The sequence below is a fragment of the Suncus etruscus genome, chromosome 1 (assembly GCF_024139225.1).
Source record: "Suncus etruscus isolate mSunEtr1 chromosome 1, mSunEtr1.pri.cur, whole genome shotgun sequence".
Lineage (NCBI taxonomy): Eukaryota > Metazoa > Chordata > Mammalia > Eulipotyphla > Soricidae > Suncus > Suncus etruscus.
Window position 1 is genome coordinate 81,280,121 of NC_064848.1, and position 23,059 is coordinate 81,303,179.

The 23,059-nt window shown below is 41.3% G+C and overlaps 1 protein-coding gene and 1 non-coding gene across 2 annotated transcripts in view; one reads left to right on the forward strand and one right to left on the reverse strand.

Annotated features, from left to right (window-relative positions):
• CTNNAL1 (catenin alpha like 1) overlaps positions 1 to 23,059 on the reverse strand; it is a 77,365-nt gene that overhangs the window by 17,585 nt on the left and 36,721 nt on the right. Inside the window, exons 7-11 of the mRNA XM_049784592.1 lie at positions 21,115 to 21,315; positions 18,290 to 18,376; positions 9,780 to 9,938; positions 6,129 to 6,221; positions 3,350 to 3,500 (exon numbers count right to left, since the gene is read on the reverse strand). Of these exons, the coding sequence (XP_049640549.1) occupies positions 3,350 to 3,500; positions 6,129 to 6,221; positions 9,780 to 9,938; positions 18,290 to 18,376; positions 21,115 to 21,315 (691 nt within the window). The remainder of the gene's footprint in view (positions 1 to 3,349; positions 3,501 to 6,128; positions 6,222 to 9,779; positions 9,939 to 18,289; positions 18,377 to 21,114; positions 21,316 to 23,059) is intronic.
• LOC126028053 (U6 spliceosomal RNA) lies at positions 17,463 to 17,571 on the forward strand. The gene has a single exon (XR_007502369.1). It is a non-coding gene; the product is annotated as a U6 spliceosomal RNA (small nuclear RNA).

A 23,059-nucleotide genomic window follows, 5' to 3' on the forward strand; every position in this document is an offset into this window, starting at 1 on the left:
ACAGGAAACACAAGTGCTCAGGGTCAGGGAGCACTTTATCAATAGCTAAGAACTGGGAAAAAAACTTTCAGAGGATGTGGATTTCCCATTGAGAAGAATGAAGCTTCCTCCATGCAAAAATACAATGATAGGTTCTCTTCTGCTGGCACAGTGCAAGGGATCTTTTCCAAAGGTGCCAGATTTAGGTTGGTCCCCTAAATCTCCATGGGGCTAAGGAAAGGAGACAGAGAGATAGACATCACAAAGTAGGAGAGAACCAAGGCTTTCATGTGAAGATTTTGTTTTCTGTAGGCAGTAACAAGAGGATGCTGTACCCGAAAATGTCATTTGCAGAGAACTTACTCTTTTCATGTGCATGAAATAACTTAACTTCCTACACCCACCACCTTATAATGTACTTGAGTCATTAATCCTTTTACAGGTGTAAGACCCGAAGCACAGACAGGTTCCAGAAGTAGCAGAGGTGGCCACCAAACCTCACAGACTAGTACAATAAAGTCCAACTGTGCAGATAGTAGAATTCTTCAGACCAACCAGCCAAGGTCCATTTCCCATTAGGAGGACTTTTCCTGTCCCTGGGATCTGAATGATCGTCTCGTGTCCTTGGACAGAAAGAGTCCTCCTGATGGGAAATGGACCTTGGCTGGTTGGTCTGAAGAATTCTACTGTCTCTACAGAAAGAGGATTCTTCTCGAGAGTATCAACCTTCAATTGCTATTCCAGTTCTCTGCACTTGGGCCAGGCCACTCTGCCTTACTTTTATCAGGTAAAGAGAGAATAATGGTTAGGTGGCAGTTCTATTTCTTAAGAAAGCAGGACAATAACTAATATGTAAATCCCTTTTTCAAAAATATAAGTGTTTTATAAGTGAAAAGACAGGATGAAATGCTGGAAAAGGAAAATGCTAGAAAGATATCAGAGGAAGAAGACTCCAACCCTGGAATAAGGAAAGGAGCACAGGGCCATGGAAGGAGCACAGACGATAACCACTCAGCCAGTGTTGGTGTTCTGAGGAAAACAAGACCGTATCCAGTCCTGAAAAGAAGAGTGCAAAAAACCTGTCCTAAGATGGGAGGTGCTGATAAAGAGGAAAACGGCTGCTCGTATCAGTGTAGCTTTCCAATACAGACACACAGCCTTTCACAGGAACATGAATCACAGCCATACCAGGAAATAGGACATCAATCTGCCATGCCATCCTGCTGGCCTTGAAAGAAAAGCAGGCAGGAGGGTACACAAGGTCAGGCATCTCCAAACCCGCAGTTACAGTAAAGATACACTGACTTCATCAAGTGTTCCCCAAAGCCTTTCGAGCTGGCCAGAGCCCCTGAGATGACTCATCTTAAGAACTTTGTAATTAAAAGAGGATGTTCAAGGGTGAGTGGGAGGACTTGCCTGGAAGAGTTGAGGCTTCCCACCCAGCTGTGCAAATATTCAAGCTTGCCAGCCACGTGCCCTTTCCCAGACCACACCACTGCTCTCTAATCCCTAAACAATTCCTCCAGGGGCCAAGGTCATGGCTCAGTGGTAGAATACTTGTCCTACATGTGTGAGGTCCTAAGTTCAATTCCTGGCACCATCTGATTACTCAGCACAGCCAGGACTGATCCCCAAACACTAAGCAAGGAGCTGCTTCAAGTATTGCTGCATATGGTCCAGAGTCAGTAAATCAATAAGTAAAAATAAATAATAATAACTCCTCCAGTAAATGAGAAATCTCCTTTAAATCTGGATAAATATGTATCTTTACCTTTTCATTTTAGTAGCCCAGCTTGAAAATGATCCGAAGCTATTCCCAGCTCAGGTGGAATGTGTTATGAAAGGGATCAAACCCAATCTCCTGGCAAGCAAAGTATAGACTCCAGCACTATATGCTCTCACCAGCCTCAACTTCACCTTATTTTTAACGTTGTTGGGCCACACCATTAATACTCAAGAGACTCTGTGCTCAGGAGAGATCGCTGGCCAGGCTCTGCAGACCATACTTGATGCCAGGAATTCAATTCCAGAAAGAAAGGATGCAAAGAAAATACCTAAATCTCTATGCCATCTTTCCCGACTTTCTAACTTTACCTTTTACTTATTTAGCTTTATTTGGGGAAGGAGGGGTGGTTTGAAGCCAAACTTGGCAGTGATCAGAGCTTATTCCCGGCTCTGTGCTAAAGATCAATCCTGGTGGTATTCTAAGGATCAGAGTAGGTGCTGGGGGGTTGAAATTGGGTTGACTGTGTGCAAGGCAAGAGACCTACTTGCTGTACTACCTTCCAGACTCAACTTTACCTTTTAATAGCCTCACATAAAAATCCACAGGATTAAAAATAGCAAATGAGAATGATATATTGTTCAGACTAGCTCTTAAGGAAACTTTTAAATGTAGAAACATGGTTAATATTTATTTTAATTTAAATTATTCTATATCTCCAATTTTTATTTCTTTGTTTTGGGTCATACTCATCAGTGCTCAGGGGTTACTGCTGGCTCAGGAATCACTCCTGGCAGTGCTTAGGTGACCATATGGGATGCCGGGATTGAACCTGGGTCTGCCACATGCAAGACAAACACCATAACCGGCTGTACTATTGCTCTGGCCTCTCTATCTATATTCCCAATTTTCCAGCAAATAAGCATTTATCCTAAATGGACCTTTGCAAATATAAAATTCTTATATATTTATATTTAATAAAAATAAAATGTAATTAGTGTTACTGTGATTTTAAATGATATATTTTTAAACTAAGCATGCTTGATGCTAACAGAAGCCATTCAAAGAAAAAGTAATAGAACATAAAAAAAAATGACAAGACAGCACAGTACAATGAGAAATGAGCAAAACTGATGCCTTCCTGTACATTATATGGTACTATTCTACATGTCGCAGAAACACCAATGAACTTACCCACCACAGGAAATATTCCAAGATTACGTAGTCACCAAGGAAAGATTCCATTTAAGTGGGAGGAAAGCAATTCAAAAATCAAATAACTACATTCATTTTAATATAAAGTTAGTAAAAATTTAATCAAAAAGTGACTGTTATAGAAGAGGCTTTACATTAAGACTAAACATAATTAAGAAAAATATAAAAATAACCATTTCAGTAAGGAAACTGGAGAGTTAAAATTACTTCAAAGGAATCTACTACACTGCTATGCAACAAAATTTTAGCTCCACAGTAGCTAAAATAAAGGACAAGTACAAATTTTCTTTTCTGTGGAAGATAATTTACCATAAAATAGCCTCTTTCAGGTTACTACAAGATAATTTGTTAGGTATTGGGGCTTTGACATAAAACTACTAATAAAATTATATAACAATTATAACATATTTCAGCATCTGGGCAATTTCTCACCTCGTCTTCCTTCAAACACGTCATTGATTTCTCTAAGAAGGGTTGACATATCACTGATTTGGGATTCCCAAGCTTCACAAAATACATCTAAGTTTTCTTTAGCAATTTTGCTAGATGGATGCAATGTCAGTGTTTCAGCAGCAGAAATTATCTATGAAACACAACATACGCAAATGTGAAGTTCAAACCCTTATCCTGCAGAATCATGTTTGAGACCAAATCAAAGTCACATCAATTCAATTAATAGCAGTGGAGTAACTTCCATGCATTAGCCCTGTGTCGAGCAATGTGGAGACGCATTACTATTTCTTCTAATTTTATACATAGATACTATACTTTATTTTATACACGAAAATATTTTATTTTAATAAAATTAATTTTTGTTTTGTTTTGGGGCCACATCCAGCAGTGATCAGGGGTTACTCCCGGCTATCTGCTCAGAAACAGCTCCTGGCAGGCACGGGGGACCATATGGGATGCCAGGATTCGAACCAACCACCTTAGGTCCTGCATCAGCTGCTTGCAAGGCAAACACCACTGTGCTATCTCTCCAGCCCCCTAAAATAAATATTTTATTTTATTCAGGAAGCAATTACCTTTACTCAGGGAAAACTTGTTTTTCCCCCAAGAAAAACTGTTTTGACAGATATTTCATAGTTTAGTTCAGAACTAAGAGCAGATACAAAAAGTATATAGTACACTAGTAAAAGAGAGTAGTTTGTAGTAGTTAAGGTTAGATCGTGGTAGTGGTAGTAGTAGTAGTAGTAATTGAACAAGTATTAAAAGTGATAGTAATAGTGACTTTATTGTTGTTGGAGGTGGTAGTATTAACAATAGTATAGTAATGGTAGCTGGAACAATAATAATAATAGAGGTAACTCAGTAGACAGAAACAGTATTAATAGAATTGGTAGTGGGGCCGGAGAGATAGCACAGCGGTAAGGTGTTTGCCTTGCATGTGAAAGGTCGCTGGTTCGAATCCCGGCATCCCATATGGTCCCCCGAGCCTGCCAGGGGTGATTTCTGAGCGTAAAGCCAGGAAGAAAAAAAAAAAGAAAGAAAGAAAGAAAAAATAGAATTGGTAGTGATGGTAGTAGTGGTAATAATAACAACAATTGTGGTAATGATAGTAGTAGGGATAGTATCAGTATTCATTTGTATCAGGAAATTTGAGGAAGTTTCGCTTGGCTGACAAAATCCATCAGCCACATTTTTCACTGGCGACAGTTTACTGATTGCCCTTTCATTATGCAGAAGCAGGAATTTGGAGTCCAGTTTTTATATGTACATTGTATCTTCTTCATTCCCTTTCAATACCTCCTATTCAGAACAATTGGCATTGATGAATTCTGTCCACTTTAAAGGTTTCATCAACTGAGGATATAAAGATTCTACAAATGAAAAAGAAGGATGGAGAGTGTTAGGGAGAGGCTGAGCAGGGTGCTCATCAGAAAAGATAGCATGACAGTCAAGAATTGAAGAAGGAGGGAGAGACTAGGGAATGCCCTCTGAAGGCAAGCATTTCCGACATGTTTCAGGAACAGCCAATAGCTCAGTGTCATTGGACTGACTTGGAAAAAAAAAAAAAAAAAACTGGCATAATGGGCTGGAGAGATAGCATGGAGGTAGGGTGTTTGCCTTGCGTGCAGAAGGTCGGCGGTTCGAATCCCAGCATCCCATATGGTTCTCCAAGCCTGCCAGGAGCAATTTCTGAGTGTAAAGCCAGAAGTAACCCCTGAGCGCTGCTGGGTGTGACCCAAAAAAACAAAACAAAACAAAACAAAACAAAAAAAAAATAGCATAATGGCCCTGTGATGGAGAATCATAAGTAGCAAGGACTGAACTTTCTTTTGAGTAAGTCACCAGGAGAGATTTTGGAAGACAGATAAGAGTCCAGGGATAGCTCAGTGGCAAAGTGCCTGCCTAGGAAGCATGAGGCTGAGTTTGATCCTCAGCACTAGCCCATATGCATTAAGCATAATCTATCCACCCCCAACACTACTGTCTTGGATCCCCAGTGCATACAAAAGTGTATGCTCTCTGGCACACAACAACAAAGTGTGTATATAAGCACCTGTGCAACCACAAGTGCGCAACACAATCAAGTATGTGCCATCAAGGAACACTATAACTGTAAATGTACCTCAAGTAAAGATATGACCCTAGCAAGCATGTGTATAAGTATGATAAACAGGTGTATGAGGCCAACAAGAACCACAACTATATGTGTGTTTGTGTGTCTGTGCGTGCGAGAGAGAGAGAGAGAGAGAGAGAGAGAGAGAGAGAGAGACTCCAGTCATCACAACAATGAAAGAGAAAGGAAAGGAGATACATTCTTTTAAACTTAAGAGATGTAAATACCAGAAGATTGATATGATCAGAGTCATGCTGTCTTCAAAATAATGAGAACCAGGCACTCCTCCTGTGAGTCCCCAGTCCCACAGGGCACAGGGCTGGAAAATCAGGGGGCAGCTTTGTAAAAAGAATAAAGGAGGATTCCAGAAAAGGCAAGCCATGGCTTGCCATCAAACTACAGGCTCGACTGTCCTCTCACTCAGGAGCTATGTGCCAGCCATGCGAGTGAGCCCTCGATAGTACCTAACATTTTAAAGGAAATATAAAAGTAAGAGGGCTCAGTGAACTATGTTCCAGTTGAGTAGTATTAAGGAAAATTCCATTATTTTTGTTTAATAGATCTGACCTCTAAGTAAGCATATCTGTATACTTCCTTTCACATAATTTGTTATGATGCAGCTTCATAACCTGCTATTGCTCTTACCTGCTGGCCAGTCACCTGAAAAGTCTCCAGTGCGTGTAATGAGGTGATTTCAAGAGGCTCTGTTCCAGACACATGCCACAGCAATCGACAGGCCTATGAGAAAACAGTTTAACTGTTTAACTTTCAGATTTTCCTCCTTCATAGTACACAATATTATTTGCGGGGGAAGGAAGCCTCCCCAACAATACTTCAGCTACATCTGGCAATGTTCAGGGAATCATCCTGCATCCTGGTACCAGGGATCACCACCACCATCCCTGGATCAAACTTGAAGCCTCTACACATTAGGCAGACCCTTAAACCCTCAAAGCCATCTTCCCTAGTCCAGATATAGTATTTTAAATGAATAAAGAAAATAAAGCTCTACTACATAGAACTTAAGAAAATATTACTTTTTTTTTTTTTTTTGGTTTTTGGTTTTTGGGTCACACCCGGCAGCACTCAGGGGTTACTCTTGGCTCTATGCTATGGCAGGCTTGAGGGACCATATGGGATGCCGGGATTTGAACCACCGACCTTCTGCATACAAGGCAAACGCCTTACCTCCATGCCATCTCTCCGGCCCCTATTGTTCTTAAATTAAACCTAATTTAATGTGTATATTACTGAGAAGTTTACTTTATTACTATATTGGTTGCCAAAAGATTCTCTAAAAATAAAACATACCGTATTTTTTTTGCCTTCTTGACTAAATATGATAATGGGGACAGGCCATCAGTCCCTTTTTGCATGTTGCTGACCAGCTGTTCCAACAGCACTTGTTAAAGAGGCTTTCTTTGCTCCATTTTGCGTTTCTTGCCCCTTTATCAAAAACTGATTGTATGTCTGGAGAATATTAATACTTAAGTCTATTCCACTGATCTGAGGGTCTATCCAATACCATGCTGTTTTAATGACTATTGCTTTGTAGTACAATTTAAAGTTGGGAAAAGTGATGTCTCCCATCTTCTTTTTCCTAAGTGTTGCTTTAGCTATTCATGGGCATTTATTATTCCAAATGAATTTCAGGAGTGTTTGATCCACTTCTTTGAAGAATGTCATGGGTATCCTAAGAGAAATTGTATTAAATCTGTACAGTGCTTTGGGAAGTATTGCCATTTTAATAATGTTAATCCTCCCAATCTATGAACAGGGTATGTGTCTCCATTTCCTTGTGTCCTCTTTTATTTTGTTTTATTTTGTATAGGTCTTCACCTCTTTAGTTAAGCTGACTCCAAAGTATTTGAGTTTCTGTGACACTAATGTGAATGGAATTGTTTTTTTAATGACTATTTTTTCTCTATCATTATTTGTGTATAATAAAGTCATGATTTTTGTGTGTTAATTTAGGACCATTAGTACTAAAGCAATCTTTGAAATGAACTCGTGTTGCCTACAGTTTATATGTGAAGAAACTTATCAGAGAAACTTATCAGAGAACAGACTTGCCCAGCATCTCACAGCTAAACATAAACATTTTCAAACATTTTCACAAAGGCATTTGGTACTGGTAGCTGAAAACTACTGTCAGTATGGTCAGCAATGACAGTACAGCAGGTAAGGCACTTGCCTTGCACGTGGCCAAACTGGGTTTGGTCCCTGGCACTAGATAAGTCCCAAACCTCGGTAGGAGTGATCCCTGAACACAGTACCAGGAGTGAGTCCCAAGCACAATCAGGTGTGCCTCTGCTTCCACCTCCACCACCAAAAAAAGAGATTAAAAACTATTGTCAGTAAGGCAGCAATAACTTTTTCCAAGTCCCAGGACTGAAAATTAGGGTTAAAGATATAGCTCAAAAAGCTCTAGTACATGCCTTGAATACATGAGATCCTGAATTTGATACTTAGTACTAAATGACTCTCTCAACCCAAGCATTACATTGCTGGGAAGAACTCACAAATCATAAATAAAACAAAATTTAAATAAAAACTCAGTGAGATTAGCTAAATTCCAGAGTTACTCAAGACTCCACATCCCATCAATAAACTTCCTTCTAGTCCGGAAATAGTCTTAAGCTTCGGTTAGGCAAGACTGATGTAGAATAGAAAAGAAAAAAATACATGTTTTATTAAGATTGAATGCAGGATTTCTATTACTAGCAGGCTTGCCTTCAGTCATAATATTTGATTTACAACTGAATAGAACCAAGAAATGGAGGAATTGCGTGAAGGGGTCACAAAGTACAAATCTCCAGATAAAAGATAACTTACATTCTTAAAATCTAATATAATGAACAAAGCTTTTGAATATTTGGAAGTTATTAAGAGAGTAAGTCTTAAGAGTTCTCATTAGAAAGGAAAAAAATTTTCTTAATAAATGAGATGCTAGGTGTTAACAAATTGTGGTAACTACTACCCAATTATACACATAGAAATCATTATGGCTTTTGTGTGTGTGTGTGTGTGTGTGTGTGTGTGTGTGTGTGTGTGTGTGTGTGTGTGTGTGTGTTTGGTTTTTTGGGGGTCTTTCTCTATGCTCAGAAATCGCTCCTGGCAGGCTCAGGTGACCCTATGGGATACCGAAATTCGAGCCACCGTCCTTCTGCATGCAAGGCAAATGCCTTACCTCCATGCTATCTCTCCAGCCCCACATCATTATGTTGTATACCTTATATAGCGTAAGAGAATCACAAAGTTGGTACAGGGGTTAAGGAGTTGTATCACATTCAGCCAACTCCAGATTGATTCCCCATACCATATCTAGTCCCCTGAGAAATATCAGAGAGAGAGAAATCCCTGATGGTACTGAGTCAAAAGTAAGCCTTGAACACAGCTGGGCCTGACCCCAAAACAAAGTCAAAACAAAATGAAGACAAAAAAATACTGAAAAATCATATTCTATATTAAAATGAAAATGCATAAACAGTCTTTTAATATTCTCAGCTCCCTCTTCAAGCCCATATTTTCCCTTGAGCATGTATCTTGCTTGTCTCTATGTTTCTTGCTTACTTATTTGGTTATTTCTATTCTGGACAAGCCTTTGTTCTCTCTTGAAGACACACTATTCCCTTTCTCTTGCCTCACATTTTTCTAAGTAAGTTCCAATAAAAATGATCTTGCTTAACAAAAAAAAAAAAAAAAAAGACCCTCCAGTGCCAGGGACATATTACAACAAGCTAGAACCCCTTTTAGGCATATAGGAGCCTCATGTTCACTCCCTGGGATCACATGCTTCCCCAACCAGAGATCCCCACTAGATCCCCAACAGAAATTGATCCTAAGCACAGAGTCAGGACTACCTCCAAAGCACCATTAGTAATAGTTTCCCCCACCAAAAAGAAGTAGAATAAATAAATCTTAAAAAACAAAATAATATCCCAAAGAAAATAGAAAAAGTGCTCATCTACATTAACCAAAAATTTGAATTAAAATTTTCTACTGAGGGTTCCAATCAATAGTATAGCAGGCTGGATGTGGCCCCCAAACAAACAAAAAATTCCCACTGACAGGCAAGAGATAGCTCAATGGACTGGAATGCAGGCCTTGCATACAGGAGAACCAGGCTCCATGCTTCACATCACATGGTCTTCTAAGCACTACTGAACAATCCTGAACACTGAGCCATCAATGCAGCCCATAAGAATAGTGAAAAACCAAAAGCAAACTAAGATCCTGGATGATAGTACAACACTCACTAAGCCAGGTTTATTTATGAGAAAAGTAATCACCCACCTCAACAAGATGCTCTTTCTGTTCAGAGAGCTTGCAGGCATACTCGGCCAAACCATCCAAATTTCCTTCTACTCCAGTAAGTTTTAATGCTTTCAGAACCACATGGTCCGCCTGGTATTTTAAGAGATCTGTTGCCAGCTGAGTTGCTGTATTATGAAGCTGCAGATGAGATTGGAGACAACAAATAATAAGAGTTTATGACCCAGAACTTCACAAACACAAACACCTTAAAAACAAGTAAAAGAGGGGCTAGATTGACAGCACAGAAGTAGGGCATTTGCCTTGCATGTGGCTGACCCAGGACAGATCTGGGTTCAATCCCTGGTGTCCCAATTGTCTCCCAAGTCAGGAGCAATACCTGACTACATAGCCAGGAGTAACCCCTGAGCACTGCTGGTTGTGGCCCAAAAACAAATAAACAAGGAAACAAACAAACAAACAAAAAGTAAAAGGGACAGTGCGTAGGATGTTTAACCTTGAAACATGGTCAACTGGGTTCAATCCTTAGCACCCCAAATGCTCTCTTGTACCCACCAGCAGTGACCTCTATGAGCAGAGTGAAGCGTAAGCCCTGAGCATTGCTCAATATGGCCCTAAACCCAAAAATAAGTTAATTAATTTAATTAAAATTAAAAATGAAATATAAATGAACAAGAAGGGTATACGTAAAAGTGCACAAGGTAGGGAGCTTTTCTGGCACACAACTGACCAGGTTTGATCCCCTGCACCCAGCATGGTCCCCCAAAGCCTTGTCTGGTGTGATCCCATGACACAACAGGGTGTGGCTTTAACAACATACAAACAAAATCTGAAAAAATAAAAACTTCAAAACAGTCTCAATCAATTCATTAAAAAGGGGCCGGGCAGTGGCGCTAAAGGTAAGGTGCCTGCCTTGCCAGCGCTAGCCTTGGACGGACCGCGGTTCGATCCCCCGGTGTCCCATATGGTCCCCCAAGCCAGGAGCAACTTCTGAGCGCATAGCCAGGAGTAACCCCTGAGCATTACCGGGTGTGGCCCAAAAACCAAAAAAAAAAAAAAAAAAAAAAATTCATTAAAAAAGGAATATACCTTAGGAGCCCAAAAACACAATGTAGAAAAACCCTCTGCATCCCTATATTCATCGCAGTGCTATTCACAATAGTCAGAACCTGGAAAGAGCCCAAGTGCCCAAGAATAGATGAGTGGATAAAGAAACTGTGGCACATCTACACAGTGGAATACTACACAGCTGTTAGGAAAAATGAAGTTATAAAATTCACTTATTCATGGATGGATATGGAGAGTATTGTTGAGTGCAATGAGAGGGATAGACATAGAATGATCACACTCATTTGTGGGATATAAAAAAAAGAAATAGTATGATAATAATATCAAAGACAAAAGAGTTAAGGGGTAGGAAGACCAATTCATGGTATAAAGCTTCGCACAAATAGCAAGGGGGGTGCTATTTAGGACAAAGAAGGGTCCACTATGACAATAATAGTTAGGAAACGATTACTCTGACAAAAATCGGTACTAAAAAGAGATAGACTGATAGCATGATACCCCATACTAACAATATTACAAAACACAATGTTTAAAAGAGAGGGGAGAGAAGGGAAGTGAGAATGAGAGTAAAAGAAGGAGAAGAGGGAGGAGGAGCAAGAAGAAGAGGAGAGAGGAAGAAGAGAAGAGGGAAGAGGAGGTGGACAAGGAAGAGGAAGAGAACAACAAAATCTATCTGCCCCATAGATGGGTGGGCGAGGATAGCAGGGGGGAAATTTGGGACATTGGTGGTGGGAAAGAGCACTTGTGAAAGGTGCTATACATTCATGACTAAAACTCAATCATTAATAACTTTATATCTGTGGAAAATAAACATATGTATTATGAACAATTTTGTATCTGTGGTATTTAAATAAAGTAGTTCATAATAACTAAAAAGGAGGCTGGAGAGATAGCATAGCAGTAGGGCGTTTGCCTTGCAAGCGGCCGACCCAGGACCAATGGTGATCCAAATCCCAGCATTCCATATGGTCCCCCATGCCTGCCAGGAGCGATTTTTGAGTGCAGAGCCAGGAGTAAGCCCTGAGCGCTGCTGGGCATCGCCCAAAACAAAACAAAAAGCCTAAAAAAAAAAAAAGAGGAATCTTTCCCATGATCCCAGCAATGGTGGGTAGAACTAGAAAGCACCTGAGGCCTCCTAGGGCATCATGACTTTACATCTGTGACTCTTCAGGTGCCAGCAGAAGCCAACTGTTCTCACAGGGACAGAGGAATCAGAGAGAAAGACACCACCTTGGATCACCCAACGCTTTCCCATTCAGCTGAACTCTTATTAAGGCTCCTGCTACTTAGAAAGTTAATGGGAAGTGCAGTGTTAAGGTATTGAATTTGGAAAACTAAGAACAAAATCAAATGGTAGCTCATAATCAGTAGTAAGCTTTAAAAATGACTTTGAATCCATTATTTTTGTTTTGATTTTTGGATTTTGGGTCACACCCGGTGATGCTCAGGGGTTACTCCTGACTATGCACTCAGAAATCGCTCCTGGCTTGGGAGACCATCTGGGACGCTGGGGGATCAAACCATGATTCATCCTGGGTCAGCGTCATGCAAGGCAAACGCCCTACCACTGTGCCACCACTCTGGCTTCTGAATCCATTTTTAAATCTTTGTAAACATACCAATATGGGATCTAACCAATTAAATTCAACAAAATCTGTGGCCAGAGCAATAGCACAGTGGGTAGGGCATTTGCTTTTCATGTGGCTGACCTGGGTTTGATCCCCAGCATTCCATATACTATATTTTTCATACCATAGATGCACTTTTTTTCCCTAGAAGATGTCATATGGAGCAAATGCCGCCTGGACTTGAAGCCTGAGTGCAGGGGAAGAGAGCATCTAAAAACTATGTGTTTCTTATGGCCAGGTGCATTATGTAGAGCAAAAAATACGGTAGTCCCTAATCTCCAAAATCCCTGAGCACAGAGCCAGAAGTCAGCCCTGAGCATAGCCAGCTGTAGCCCCAAAATAAACAAACAAAAATGTATTAAAGATACACATCACAGAATAGTCTGACTCATCTATGAGTTTTAAGAAAATAAAATACATTATTGTAATAATGTCCAGAGATCATAGAGATGAGGGCCAGAAGAACCAGCTCACAATATGAAGCTCACCACAAAGAGTGGTGAGTGCAGTTAGACAAATAACTACATTGACAACTCATTGACAATGTCAATGAGTGAGAACTAGAATATGGGAGGGGGAAGATTGGGGGCATTGGTGATGGGAATGTTGCACTGGTAAAGGGGGTGTGTTCTTTATATGACTGAATCCCAACTACAATCATGTCTGTAATCAAGGTGCTTAAATAAAGATATTATTTTAAAAAAATAATAAAGATCCACCACATCAAGGCAGGCACAACCCTATAGGCCAGGCACACATGACAAGGAAGACACAACACCTTGGACTCTGGAGTGATGGTTTGGCTATCTGGGTCACTCCCCAGAGCTTAATTCTTGAACTCTAGAAATAATCTGCATTCCAAAGGAAAGGACAGCTCAACAGTAGTAGGGCTTTTGCCTTGCACACGGCCAACCCAGGAAGGTGGTTCAAATCCCAGCATCCCATATGGTCCCCTGAGCCTGCCAGGAGCGATTTCTGAGCGCAGAGCCAAGAGCAACCCCTGAGCGCTGTCGGGTGTGACCCCAAAACCAAAAATAAATAACTAAAATAAAGATTAAAAAAAAAAAAGAAAAAAGAGGAACCAGAGAGATAGCATGGACGTAAGGTGTTTGCCTCGCATGCAAAAGGACAGTGGTTTGAATCCTGGCATCCTATATGGTCTCCTGAGCCTGCCAGGAGCAATTTCTGAGCCTAGAACCAGGAGTAATCCCTCTGAGCGCTGCCGGGTGTGACCCAAAAACCAAAAGAAAAAAGAAAGTACAGTTCCGAGTAACAAACAAAACCCTAGGACTTCACTCTACTGTGGCTGGATTTCAAGCCAAGCTCACTTTCACTGGCAGACTATTAACTCGAGGAACTTTTCCTCTTTTCATCCTGTCTTCAAGGAAAAAAAAATGTTGGCAAGTTATTTGGGGGATTCTTTAGAAAGAGACTGTTTAGAATAACATTGTCCTAAGGGAAATCTGACTGAGAATGAAGCCAATTGAAATAAAATGTTGGTCTGTTTGTTTTTTCCCTCTGGAGGAAATCCAATGTCGATTTAACTACAAAATTCACAAAAGGGCAGTCTGCATTCCTGTAATCAAGTGAGAATAATTGCATTCAGAAACAAATACTTCAAATGCAATTTCCTTTGGAAAATAAATGTCATGTGAGAACTTTAAGAAATTTTATTTAATAGTCATCGTTTTAAAGAATATCTAATGCTCATGGGCAGAGCAGTAGCACAGCAGTAGGGCATTTGCCTTGCATGCGGCAAATCCAGGATGGACCTTGGTTTGATCCCCGGTGTCCCATATGGTCCCCTGAGCCAGCAGCAATTTCTGAGCACATAGCCAAGAGTAACCCCTGAGCATCACAGGGTATAGCCCAAAAAGCAAAAAAAGGAAGGAAAAGGAAGGAAGGAAGGGAGGGAGGGAGGGAGGGAGGAAGGGAGGGAGGGAGGGAGGGAGGGAGGGAGGGAGGGAGGGAGGGAGGGAGGGGAAAGAAGAAAAAAGAGGAAGAAAAAAGAAAGAAAGAGAGAGAGAGAAAGAAAGAAAGAAAGAAAGAAAGAAAGAAAGAAAGAAAGAAAGAAAGAAAGAAAGAAAGAAAGAAAGAAGAAGGAAGGAAGGAAGGAAGGAAGGAAGGAAGGAAGGAAGGAAGGAAGGAAGGAAGGAAGGAAGGAAGGAAGGAAGGAAGGAAGGAAGGAAGGAAGGAAGGAAGGAAGGAAGGAAGGAAGGAAAGAAGGAAAGAAGGAAAGAAGGAAAGAAGGAAAGAAGGAAAGAAGGAAAGAAAAGAAAGAAAGAGAATCTAATGCTCGCCCTTGATTTTACAGACTATAAGACTGGCCCTTAAAGACTAAGAGTAACATGTCCAAGGTCATGGAAACCTTACAAGTAACTTATTAATAACTTTTAACTTGTTAATAACATTAATAATTTTTCATATCTCATAACTTATAATAACTTATTGTGATTTATTAATAACTAGAAGGAAAGATTGTGGAGGAGGAAGTAGCATAAAGATCCTGTTCAGCAATGATGTGAAAGCATGCAGCATGCAGAAGATGGTGGTTTGAATCCCGGCATCCCATATGGTCCCCTGAGCCTGCCAGGAGTAACCCCTAAGCACTGCCGGGTGTGACCCTAAAACAAAAAGCAAAACAAAACAAACAAAAAAAACCCACATACAAAATCATATCCTAGATCTTTGACAAGATGTTAAAAATGAAGGTTTCAATAGAGGTCAGACCCAGGTAAGATGGAAAACAGATCACCATGCATTAAAATAAAAAATAGCCTGGGGCCAAAGTGATAGCAAATCAAGTGTAGCATTTTGCCTAGCATTTGGCAGGCCTGGATTCCATCCTTGACATTCCACATAGTGCTGTCAGCCTCCTAGGAGTAATTTCTGAGCACAGAGCTAGATAATCCCTGAGTGTGGCCAGGTATAGCCCCCAAAAATCCATTTCTCAGAGGGCTGACTCTCCAACAAGCCAGGCATTTGACTTACACTGGTTAACTTGATTTTGATCCCCAGTATACTTTCCAATCACTGCCAGGAGTGATCCCAAGCACTGTCAAGGGTACAGAGCCAGGGCTGAGCAGTAACACAGCAGTAGGGTGTTTGCCTTGCACAGGGATGATCCAAAACAGATCCAGGTTCAATTTCCAGCATCCTATATAATCCCCCAAGCCTGCCCGGAGAGATTTCAGAGCGCAGAGCCAGGAGTAGTCCCTGAGTGCCACCACGTGTGGTCCAAAAACCAAAATAAAAAAGTGCAGACCCAGAGCCAGAGCCAGGAATAAGCCCTGAGCATCATTAGTGTGTCCCCAAAACCAAAAAGAAAAAACTTATGTTTTGGATATCATGCATATCCAAAATGCGCTCAGGGTACAATGAGCACTGACATTTGGATCATGTAGCTACCACTACCATTAACATATTTACATGTCCAATATCCCAAAAGTCCTCCCATACCTCTCTGTAGTAGTAAATACCTCCCCTCACAAACTACTGATCTATCTATTTATTTACAAATTGGTTTCACCTTTTCTAAGATAATACTGTTGTGTGTTTGGAATTCTTCTTCACTTAGTCTATCATTGTAATGATTCATCCCTACATTTACCTGAACTAGCATTGTTCATTTTAATTTTTTAATTTACTTACCTATTGACTGATTTGTTCTGGGCCACACCCAGCAGTGCCCAGGGGCCACTCTAGCTCTGCATTAAGAAATCGCCCCTTGGCAGGCTGGAGAACCATATGGGATGCCCACCCGGATCAGCCACAAGCAAGGCAAAAGCCCTACACCGCTATCTCTCTGGCCCCAGCATTGTTCAGTTATCATAAAATAGCATTTGTCCTTGGAATACTGGTGAAGTGAGCTTCCTGGTGGTGGATACAGTGTTGGAACAATGTATGAAAATACCATTAACAGTATTGTAAATTACACTATCTTCATAAAAATAGAAAAAATTTGGAGGCCGGAGAGATAGCATGGAGGTAAGGCGTTTGCCTTTCATGCAGAAGGACAGTGGTTCAAATCCCGGAATCCCATGTGGTCCCCTGTGCCTGCCAGGGGCGATTTCTGAGCATAGAGCCAGGCGTAACCCCTGAGCGCTGCCGTGTGTGACCCAAAAACCAATTAAAAAAAAAAAAAGAAAAGAAAAGAATTGAAATAAAAAATCAATATATGGCACTGGTGAAGGGATGGGTATTGAAACACTATATGTCTTAAAACCAGTAATAAATAACTATAATTTTATGGTGTCTAAATTAAAAATAATAATACATGGTATTTGTATAGTTACACCAAAATTCATTGGCTAAGTACCATGTTACCAGATATTTAGGCTGTTTCTGGTTTGGGGCTATAATAAATATTCTATAAAGATTCAATGCAGGGGCTGGAGTGATAGTACAGCATTAAGGTATTTGCCTTGCATGAGGCAGACCCAGGACAGATCTGGGATTGATCCCTGGCATCCCATATGGTCCCCATAGCCAGGAGTAACGACCTGAGCCTCGCCAGGTGTATATCCCCCCCCCCCCAAAAAAAAGATTCAATGCAAAGGGCCAGAGCAATAATACAGTGGTAGGGCATTTGCCTTGCATGTAGTCAACCCTAGATCCTGATTCAATCCCAGTCATCCCATATGGTCTTTTGAGCCTACCATGAGTAATTTCTGAGCACAGAGCCAGGAGTAACCCCTGAGCACTGCTGTGTATGGCAAAAAAAAAAAAAAAAAAAAAGGACCCTAATTTAAAAAAATAATAATAGTTTCAAAATAACTCAAGAAAAAAAAACTTTTACAGGCCGGAGATATAGCATGGAGGTAAGGCATTTTTGCCTTGCATGCAGAAGGACGGTGGTTCGAATCCCGGCATCCCATATAGTCCCGCGAGCCTGCCAGGAGCAGTTTCTGAGCGTAAAGCAAGGACTAACCCCTGAGCGCTGTCAGGTGTGACTCAAAAACAAAACAAAACAAAAACAAAAACAAAAAAACTTTAAAAAGCATTTCTGGTGCTAACAACTTCCACAGCACATATATTAAAATTGGAACGATACAGGGAAGATAAGCATGGCCCTGGACAAGGATGATATGCAAATTCGTGAAGTGCTCCGTTTTTTGTTTTTGTTTTTTTTAAGTATAGTAAAAAGCATTTTTGGATACCAGAGCAATAGTACAGCAGGCAGGGCACTTGCCTTGTTTATAGAACCCAAGTTTCATTACTAGCCCCACATATGATCCCCCCCCCCAAGTACCATCAGGAGTGACTCTTTTTTTGTTTTTTGTTTGGGGGCCACACCCAGCTGCACTCAAGGGTTACTCCTGACTCTGTGCTCAGAAATTACTCCTGGCAGGCTCAGGGGACCTTATGTGATGCCAGAAATCTAACCTGGTCCATCCCAGGTCGGATGTATGCAAGTCAAAAACCCTACTGCTGTGCTATCACCCTGGCCCCAGGAGTGAATCTCGAGCACATAGTCCAGAGTAAACATTTGCCAGGTGTGGTCCCAAAACAGACAAAGAGAATATCATTTTCTGAGGGTCACCAGAAGCTGTGGCTCAGTGACAGAGCACAATGTGCCATTACTGAATATAATTCTGCTGTTAACACATGGTCATTGCCAGAGGACTCTGCAGCCAAGTGCATGAATGCACCACCATGAAGTTTATCAGAACAGGTAAGGGTCACATAGTGCTAGCATCAATAAAAATGGAAGAAAATGGGGGCATGAATCAATTTCCAGCCATAGAAATATACTAGTATTAATACATACTTCATATTTCACAACATGCAAATCAGAAAACCATTCAAAGAGGCTGGATTTCACACTATACTTACTTCTTTCCTCAGTTCATTGAGGCTCTGATTAATCTTCAGTATAGTAAGCTCCAGTTCTTCATCCAGGCTTTTTGTTTTCTTGCTTTGCTAAAAAAATTTTTTTAAATACATATGTAGTGTTAGCACGTTTTAACTGGTCATTCTAGCTTTTCTTGAGCTAAAAATTATAAAACAGTAATAATCTCTGAACTATGTATGGTCTATTTTAAAATTTTATTCATTTATGGTTAGAATGAAAAATAGAATTTTAATTGTTTATATTTTCCTACTTTACAAACTAGTGAATGTGCTCTTTTAAAATTGGAATTGTATTGTCACTAATGTTAAAACAAAGCTCTATCCAATACAACCTTGTATAAAGTCTTGCCACCAGTTTTTCGCTATCTTAATGTAGACTAAATTTAATTTCATCTTCAAGTTCTTCCCTTGATAGTGTCTTCTCAGATAACACAATCACACACAAATTCTTGCCTCTTACCCATTCTAACATTTTCACAAAGAAATCATCCTGATTTGCCTTGGTATTGTCATCTAATTTGATAGTTCATTTAAAGTCCCTCTTAAGAAAGTGCTGGGATGGGGGCTGGAGTGATAGCACAGTGGTAGGTCATTTGCCTTGCATGCAGACAACAGGAGAAAGACTCAGGTTTGATCTCTGGCAACCAATATGGTCCCGAGTCTGCAGGAGAGATTTCTGAGCACAGAGCCAGGAGTAACTCTTGAGCACTGCCAGATCTGGCCCAAAAATCAAAAACCCAAAAATTAAAAAAAGAAAGAGTGCAAGGGGGGGGGGGAGTGATAATACAGTAGGTAGGGCATTTGCCTTACACACCGCGTCCCATATGGTCCCCCAAACCCTCCAGGAATAATTCCCTAGTGTAGAGCCAGGAATGACCTCTGAACATCACCAGGTGTGGTCTAACCCCTCCCCACCAAAGAAAGTGCCAAGATTAGATTCACGTAATTTTTTTTTAGTATGAAATCCATAAAATCTGGGCCAGAGCAATAGCACAGTGGTAAGACATTTGCCTTGCACACGGTCAACACAAAACAGATCCCGGTTCAAATCCCAGCACATATGGTCCCTGAGTCTGCCAGGAGAGACTTCTTAGCGCAGAACTAGGAGTAACCCCGAGCACTGCCAGGTGTGACCCAAAATTAAAAACAAAAACAAAAATCCATAAAATTGGCCCACTATCTAGCAGGTATCTGGCATAAAGTTCTTCAAATGAATAGACTGATTGAATATCCAGATATTTAAGAGAACTTTTGTTGCTGTTATTATAGGGGTCTTTTTATTTGTTTGGGGGGTCCACACCTTTCCAGCGCCAGGACTTCTCAATTCCTCTTCATGAAGAGAGGATCCTCCTTCACACTGGGCCGGCACCTTCTCTCAGAACACTAGCAGGGTTTTGTCTAGGCTGTGAGCTGTAAACTTTATTAAATATTTCTGGATGTAGTTCAGGTCTAAGATATAAGCAGGTGCCACAGAAGTGTCAGGTCTCTCTCCCTCCATAATGGGATCTGCCTCTCTCAGAAATTGAGGGCACACTTCCTGCTTTGTCCCACTGTCTCAGTCTTTACTCCTCTGGCCCAAATAATATCCCTTTGGCTCTTTAAGTGGCTGTCTATCCATATCAATGGTGCAAGTCTGCACAAGGTTGAAAATATTTACCTGGCAGCTGGATCTACCCTGGTCTTCATTGACTCTAGACCTCAGTAAGTTTCCTACATCGCCGCATCTGTAAATCAGCTGCCCTCAGAGTTAGGAATTGCATAATTGAGTAGTTCCTGTAGTAAGATTCGGGTCTCAAGAGCTTCTACGTGAGGGTCTACTCTGCTCCTCACTATAAAAAAGCATGTTGGGGAGGAATTTTCCAGAGTGAGTTTGCAAAAAAAACAGGAACAAAATCCAGACTGGCCAAGGAGAAAAACTAGGGGCCTGAAAATGTCAACAACTATGTGTATAATGGAAGGGACCTTCTCTGACTCCCTGACCTTATTCCTGAGGACACTCACACTACCAGGGAAGCAGCAGATACTACAACTCTCAAAACTTTAAGGAAAAGTTGCCATGGATCTGGAGAGTACCAATGCCCCTGAGTCAAGTCAGGAGAAGAACGGGGCCGGCGAGGTGGCGCTAGAGGTAAGGTGCCTGCCTTGCAAGCGCTAACCAAGGAAGGACCATGGTTCGATCCCCCGGCGTCCCATATGGTCCCCCCAAGCCAGGGGCAATTTCTGAGCGCTTAGCCAGGAGTAACCCCTGAACATCAAACGGGTGTGCCCCCCCCAATAAAAGGGAGAACAGATACAGAATGATCAAATGGTATCTCTGATATGTGGATATAAAGACACATAATAGGGCCAGAAAGACAGGTGCTTGCTTTTACTTCACCCACCTACATTCACTCTCCATCACCCTATATAATTTTCTGAGCCCACCAAGAGCAATCCTTGAGCACAGAGCCAGTAGTAACCTGTGAGCACTGCTAGATGTGGCCCAAAGACCAAGATTAATTAATCAGTTAATTAATTAAAGATACAAAGTAAAGGAATAACAAATGGACAAAAAGCAAAAAAATAACATGAGAACTGGTCTACATAACTGAACTCACCACATCAGGGGAATGGATGCTAGGAGAAGACAGGGAGGGACATTGAGACAAGAATGGAGAGAAGTGGACAAGAGTATGATATTAAAACATTGTGTGTATGAAACCCTATCGTGCACAGTATTACAAATCATGGTGTCTCAAATAAAAATTTGAAAATTATGAAGTATTACAGAGAAAAAGAGATTCACTTGGATGAAAACAAGGTCTTACAGCTTGCATCCAGACAGAGATTAACTGCTGCAGTGCTGTTCTCGCCTGAGATGACAGTTCTAAGATACGTTCTCTGTGCTCGTGGCTGGTGTAAGCCGAGTCAGTGAAATCCTCTGTATGCTCCAAGATAGCATCCAATGCTGCCGAGAGATTTTCTTTTGACTGGAAGTATAGATTCTCCGGGAGAATGTCCATATTCCTCTGAGAACAAAGATGATACAGGTTCATTTGAGTCAATGTTCCTGCCTAACTGAAGTGAGTGGTCACTTCTCATGCTGCCAATTTTTTCATAGCTTGGTGAGGCCTCTATTCTCCATTAACCAGCAAGGACACTTTGGGCTTCTGTCCAAAGACACTGATACAGTCCAATGAGATCAGTGACAACTAGGGCAGCAGGAACATTCTAATCAAGTAGCAACTAGTAGGAAAAATGATGCCGCCTCCAGGTAAGGGAGATGCATTCTGAAAAAATGCTGAGGCAAAGTTCTGCAAGTTGTTACACCCAAATATGAATCTGTGCTGAGCTCAGGGGAAGGGTGTGGAGGGCGTAGATATGGAAGGATGCACACAGGTAACTTCTCTCAGCAAAACAATTCTAGTCATCTAATTGGTGTCTCTACAAATTTGTTTTCTGTTTCCAACAGCACCTCCATTATCAAAAACAGCTCCACTGGGGGGAACCTGAGAAATATTTCTGGAAGGGAGGGAGGAAGGGAGGGACGGAGAAAGGGAGGGGGGAGGGAGGGGCGGAAAGGGAGGGGAGAAGAGAGGGACGGATGGAGGGAGGGAGGGAGGGAGGGAGGGAGGGAGGAAGGAAGGAAGGAAGGAAGGAAGGAAGGAAGGAAGGAAGGAAGGAAGGAAGGAAGGAAGGAAGGAAGGAAGGAAGGAAGGAAGGAAGGAAGGAAGGAAGGAAGGAAGGTAGGAAGGAAGGAAGGAAGGAAGGAAGGAAAAGAGGGAGGGAGGAGAGGGGTAAGGGAGGGGACGGAGGAAGATTAAATGTAAACCTGATATTGCAGCCTCCCTCTTACTGGCTCAATACCAATAAAATCAAACCAAGACTTCTGCATGACAGACTCCTCTAGGATCTTGTCCTGCCCCTTTTCCTACTTTCCTCTTCCTTTTCTTCCCTTGATTGTTGTAATAGGAAGTTCTAGCACTTATACATGTAGTTGGGGTGTGTGCCAGGAGCTTTATGATGCTCAAAGATCTGGTGGTGGTGCCCAAGAGATTTCATACTCTATGGTACCAGAGATCAAAATAACAAAGTAGCAGTGCCGCAAAAGAGGGAGGGAGGGAGAGAGAGAGAGTGTGTGTGTGTGTGCGTGTGTGTGTATGTGTGTGTGTGTCTATATCTGTCTGTGTTTGTCTGCGTGTTGTGTAAGATTAAAATTTGTAGCCTCGGGCTTGCAAGGAAGGTGATATGCCACTGAGCTACCCCCTGGACTCTTTATGTACCTCTCTCCTTAGCACCCAAAGAATCTTTCACCCTAGTCATACTTTACTTAAAGTTCCCTGAATATGTGCTGGAAACACGTCACTGGTACAATCTGTCTCTCCACTTTCTAAGACACACTATACCATTTCAACTTTACTTATTCTCTTCCATGAAGTAGGACCTAGGTACTACTAGGTAGAGTACTACATGTGGATAGGTACATGCCTTGCATGTAGCCAACCCAAATGTGATCCCTGGTATCCCATATGGTCCCCCAAGCACCACCAGGAGCAATCCCTGAGCCCAGAACAACAAATAACCAAGGAATACTGCCGGTGTGGCCCTAAAACAAAACAACAACAACAAAAAAATATGACCTAGAGCCATCTTGGATCAAGAATAAACAGCAGTTACCACCAATCTGTGAAGTAAGGGTTGCTTACATTTATTTAACAGTTTTTAAAGCTCTTTAAAGATTTTTCATAACTATTGTTTTAGGTGAATATTAAC